Here is a 6,000-nt window from a genome sequence, read left to right as displayed (position 1 = left end):
AAGTTGGAAGACAATTAACCATGTGGATTGTACGTATTTTCCCCTCATCGTCTATCTCAACACAACATTCACCCAAACTCCCAAACTACTTACAGATTGCTGCCAACTACTAGGTTCAAGTGGATTAAAAACACACACACACAATTTATCTTGATTCACACTTGGAACTTTCAAAGTAATAGATACAAAACGCTGACATTTCGTATCATTCAAATATGGATACATAACATTGCGTATGTTTACATAAACTCGAATATCACCAGAATAACAGAGTTGCCAACCCAACATAAAGTTAAATTTTTACAAATTGCATTACGTCAGATTATTACATACAAAACTTACAACACCATATTTATTATTCAGTATTACAAACTAAGGATGCTACTATCACAACAGAAAAAAAAATACCTGACTGGATGCTTCTACAGTAAATACTAATAATGTATGTGAGGAGAATGGGACAATGAACATCCAACATAATACTACGATCCCTATGTGAAATATATTGGAAATAATAGTTTTCCATTATTAGACTCTTTTAATATATGCGATTCATGCCACAACAGAATATTCGAAGAAAACAATGCTATCAACTATTTTTTTTTAAATGCCTGTTGGTATTTATTGTTGCGGATTATTAAAATATTCAAAAATGTTCCCTTCCGAACAGCCACCTGCCGCCTTTCAACTTTAGGTAAAAGTTCTGAAGCAATTGGCAGAAAGAGAAACACCAACCATCAATTTTGAGTAAAAGTTAGAAAGGATCTTATAGGGGATTGGTGACGTTAGAGGACAGGTTTCGCGCATTTGTTGACTGTTGATTGAAACAGCAAGCAAAATAAAAATAAAACAAAAGGAAGATGTTTTCATTCGTTTTTTCACTTCGCTCGCAGTTTATTACATTTGCGTATTAAGTTATTGACATTACTGTAAACTCGTCGAGGTTATAGCACTGTATGATTAAGAAATTAATCCTCCTATATTAATACGATATCACTCCTATAGTATATGTAAGAGAACTTACTGAGTTTACTAACTTTAAATAAAATTCACCTACGCAAGAGGCTTTCAACAATAATGACAAAATCTATGACCTATAAGATCTGGATTAAAACGAGTTAAAAAGTGTTGCCATGAGGCACAGTACAATTGTTAGTACTGCGGCTACACAAAACCAAGCACAAGAACGGCACAAGACGTTGGCAACTGCCCGGAATGCCAAAGTCAGGGGACGCCCAAACGACCACCCCCAAAATAACTTTTCGAACATGTTTTCTAATATCACTGTAATAAAATGTAAAATATAGACTAGGACTAGGTGGGGGCGCCAAAAAGATACTTTGGCGGGTAAAAATTTTGCCTTTGTCCGCTCCTGATACTAAGATGACGTAATGTTAAATAAATGAGGAGGATATTGACCTATTTAGGCTCTAATCTCAACATTATTGGAGAATAATAATTGGCTGATCTTTTTAAATACCGATTGAAATATTACTTACAGTATTTTTGTACACGTGATGACTTTTCTCTTTTTTTCAGTTAGCGAATTTTTAGCCCTGTTTAAGCGGAAAGAAAATCTCATGTTGGCAACACTTCCCAAAGCTAGTCAAATGTGGGATGTGGCGCGTGTGCATAAGTTATAGATGGCCTATTCGGTGGGTGAGGGGGCGCCAAATGCCATTGTTACGCCACTGACTGTAGCATATTTCAACACGAGAATTCCTGTGTAATACAGGCCTAGTGCTGTCGATTTGACATAGAGATGGTATTGAACGGTGTGAAAATATCACCACGGTGGTTTTACAGAACGAGGTGAATGAGTGAAGGAACGGGGAAATAAGAGCAGCGCCATGGTGATCTTTATATATACACCAGTGTTGTTAGTAACACTACAGCTAACATGATGAACGTAGGTCATTGGTATACTAATATTAATAACTGAATTACTCGTCAGTGATCAACGAAACCTTTTCTAAGAACAATGATTTAGGAAAAGTATCACAGCCATCTTAAAATCCTGGGCTTCAGATAGATACACCTATATTGTAATATCAAGCATATACATTGCCCTCGATGAATATCATAAATATCTAGTAACGGACACTGAGTAATTGATTTTTCTTTTTTGTTATGGGTAAAGCTTTAATCGGTATGTTTGACATTTATATCAAGTAACCTACAATGAAGTATAGTTCCTGTAATCTTTCAGAAAAATATTTTTTATTATTGTATGGACTTTCTGACATTTACATGAGTAGAAGTACTGCCATTTGTTGTTCCTATGTTCACTATCTTTTCCTTTATCGTTAACCATATCTCGTTCCTCATAATCATGTATTGCCATACTTTATTATCGCTCATAAGAGTCACGTTCGTTTAATAAGGAAGAAGACGTTTCTGTAAGTACAGATGGTGATCAGAAAAATGGAAACGCCTGTAGTTGGCAACATGTCAGATGTATGGGTTGACAGTGGTGTCGTGGTGCCCGCAGCGCCGGACCGTTGGTGGTGGTGTGTTAGGTCGGTCTCCATATTACGTCAGGCGCAGTGGAACAGCAGTGTCCAGTGGCTGCAGCAGACGGAGGTAGTGTAAAATGGGAGACCTCTCAGATTTTCAAAGAGGGCAAATTGTTGATGCGCGGTTATGTGGAGTGAGTGTGATGGCAGTGGATACTGTGGTAGGTGTGTCGCGTGGAGCAGTGTCGAAGGTGATGACGTCCTACACAACACACGGGAAAACCACACCGGGGAGCGGAACAGTGGGCGGAAGAAAATCATGAGTGACAGGTCACGCCGGGTATTAAAGCGCATTGTCACGCAGAACCGTCGTGCCACTGCGGAGCAAGTGACGGAGGAACTCAATCAGCACCTCCCCCACCCTGTTTCGACAATCACAGTCCGCCACGAATTACATGACATGAACTTACGGGGTCGTGTTGCACGGGCCAAACCGCTCATCAGGGACCATAACGATTTCGCACGCCGCAAATGGTGCCGTGACCATGCAACTTGGACCGTTGAGGACTAGAAATGTGTGATATGGTCGGATGAATCATCCTTCACCCTATTCCCAACCACGGGCCGTGTTTATGTGTGAAGAACGCCCAAAGAAGCTTATGATCTGCAGTGCCTCCGCCCAACTGTGAAACATGGCGGCGGCTCGGTGATGCTGTAGGCCGCCATATCATGGTTTTCATTGGGTCCTGTGGTCACACTTAGCGGACGAATCACTGCCAACGATTATGTCGGAATTTTAGGAGACCACTTGCATCCTATGGTCCAGATGTTGTTCCCGGACAATGACGCCATCTTCCAGGATGATAATGCACCCATTCACACAGCTGGCGTTGATGCAGCGTGGTTTGAGGAACATCGGGATGAAGTTCAACACCTCCCCTGACCCGCCCAATCCCCAGATCTCAACATAATTGAACATCTGTGGTCCGTCTTGGAACACGACTCCGGCGACGATTTCCACCTCCATCCTTTCTCACAGAACTGGCCGATGCCCTGCACGAGGAATGGTTTAAAATTCCACTTGCTACCATTCACGACCTCTATGCCTCCATCCCACGTCGCATCAAGGCTGTTCTGAAGGCGAAAGGTGGCCCGACACCATATTAATCTGGTAAGTTGCAATTTCGTTCAGGTGTTTCCATTTTTCTGATTACCATCTGTAGATGCTTGGCGACTGTATATAAAATATCAATATTGTTACTAAAATGACTTATCATTATGTCAGGTGGTTGATTTAACGATAACTTTACTCAAAAGTGTGATGGAGTTGAAGTAGCATCGCACTTGTATCAATATTTAACAACTCGGGCAACGCAGAGCCATTGTGTTAAATTGACAACCGTTTTTTCACTATGTAATATCTATGGCTGACTGCTATTTGCTATACCCTAGACATGCATTGATTACATGATGAGGTTTGCTTTGTTGTGGCAAAACAGTGCATTCATAGACTTTCTTGGGGTTCCCAGTTCTTTCTCCACACCTTCTTTACTCCACCACTTCGTTTATTATCATTGCTGTCTCTCTTAGCTTTGTAGCATAATTGTGGGAGGTACTACTAAAAAAAGTTGAAGTATCTTCTAGGACATGGGTGCCCGAGCCCCCCTCCCGGGTCACGAAAATGTATTAAATTTCTTAAGATTTTCTTAATACAGATAAAAAATACCAAACGTCATATAGCAACCAGGGATTTGAGCCCCCCTAGAAAATTTTCTTCGGGCGCCCATGTCTAGAAATATATCATGACGAGGCAATAAAAGCAAATTAAATTAAAATTAATTAATTAAAAAGTAGAGAATTTAATTTCTTTTAAAAAAGAAACAACCAAGACAATACTGAGAACCTACAGTCTTTATTGCCGTTTTAGTTAATGTAGGTGTACATCAGAAATGTATAATCAATATAATTTTACAAATAGAAAAATACACGTCTTTGTAACATGGACTAACACAGACTTTCAATTTATGTTGTACCGAGCATTCTATTAAAATCAGCAGGCACTCGAAAGTAGTTCTCAAAAATAAAAACCTTACGATTTCGAATTTTGAAAACGGCATCTTCCCATGGAACTAACCCGAATGGAGGAGCTCTAGAAACATCTCCTTCTCGAAATTCAAATGGTTTTGGTCGCAACAGACCAAGAAATACGGATTTGTATCGCTTTGCTTCCTGATTGTGATAAATACGCAGAGGAAACTTCACAGCAACATAACAGATACCCGCAAAGCATAAAATAAAACCAACTAGAATGCCCCAAAGCTCATAATTTTTCTGAATATATGCTTCTTCGTCGTATTCAGATGTCAAACCACCTGTGAAATAATTGTATGCACTCACAGCAGATAAAACTAGTACACATATCACAGCACCACGGTAAGCTGACACAACATAAAAATACATAGGCGCTCTGTATATCAACTCGTATCCCTTGCCGACTCCATCTTGTTTTCTGTATAGTTCTTCTTTCTTGGAGTATTTTATGCCCATTAAAGTTCTTCTCGATGTAACTGAGGGAAAGGATGGACGTAACTGGCCCATCTGTCTTGAGACAATAGATGCATTAAACAAGAAATTTCGGGTCCAATATCTCTTTGTGTAGTTTTGAGTAAAACTTCTTGAAGTAGAAAAACATGGTGCATTATGAACAAGCACTCTGGCAGCACATATGTTTCGAATAACACACTGCAGTCTTCTGGGTTGAATTACAGATGTGGCCCAACACATTGTTTTATCTTCTGAAAGACACAAAATAATTTATAAAGTAATGCTATAAAATTATAAGATACGCTTATTACAGTTACAAATTCGAACAAATGTCTAGAGTGTATTTGATTAAAAATATATGCTATTACAAGGGTCATTCAGAAAGTTTTGCAAGTAGCCTTTCAAAATCCACACTGAAACATTTACAACCCTTCAAATTACTACCCACATCTTTGAAGGCACTGCAACCACTTGTCAAAAGCACCACGGTATTTCGACTGAGGTACTGTCAGTAAAGCTGAATTTAAAACTTGAGCAAGGTGTTGTATCTTCTTAAAAGGCTTTCCAGCGATGCCGGACTTCACTCAAAACAACCAGACGTCACTACGGGCAAGGTTAGGACTCTAAGATGGGTGTTCAAGAGCCTTGATTTTTTTCATCATTCAGTTTCTGCACACTTGAAGAGATTTTGTCAGCAGATGCATTGTCTTGGGCGCCTAATTTTCAATTAATTGAATAGAAGGTCAAATACAAAAATAGCATAATACATTCCATCAATGATACGACATTTTGGCATGCAATAACTATTAGTGGTTCTTCGTAGTGACAAAAAAAAAAAAAAAAAAAAGTCTTTAAAATCGTTTCCGAGATCTAAAATCTTGTCGGAGTACAACTGGACTTGAATCATTTTCAGACAGCTACACGCGGTTTTTTGGTTTTTTTTGGGGGGGGCGATGTCATAGTAAAATCAATTAGCATTCCCCGTATATATAACACTTGT

The 6,000-nt window shown here is 39.2% G+C and overlaps 1 protein-coding gene across 2 annotated transcripts in view; it reads right to left on the bottom strand.

The window, feature by feature from the left end:
• Positions 1-4,349: 4,349 nt before the first annotated feature.
• Positions 4,350-6,000, bottom strand: part of LOC145690486 (uncharacterized) — a 59,257-nt gene continuing 57,606 nt past the window's right edge. For both annotated transcript variants that reach the window (XR_014132239.1, XM_081765409.1), the window contains exon 2: positions 4,350-5,251. Coding sequence is in view for 1 of the 2 variants with exons in the window: in XM_081765409.1 (XP_081621535.1) it covers positions 4,479-5,251 (773 nt within the window). In the remaining variant the exon portion in view is untranslated. The remainder of the gene's footprint in view (positions 5,252-6,000) is intronic.

Source organism: Thermobia domestica, chromosome 7, assembly GCF_964235325.1.
Source record: "Thermobia domestica chromosome 7, izTheDome1.hap1.1, whole genome shotgun sequence".
Lineage (NCBI taxonomy): Eukaryota > Metazoa > Arthropoda > Insecta > Zygentoma > Lepismatidae > Thermobia > Thermobia domestica.
The sequence above is the reverse complement of the archived record's forward strand: the minus strand, read 5'-3'. Positions and strand labels throughout refer to the sequence as shown.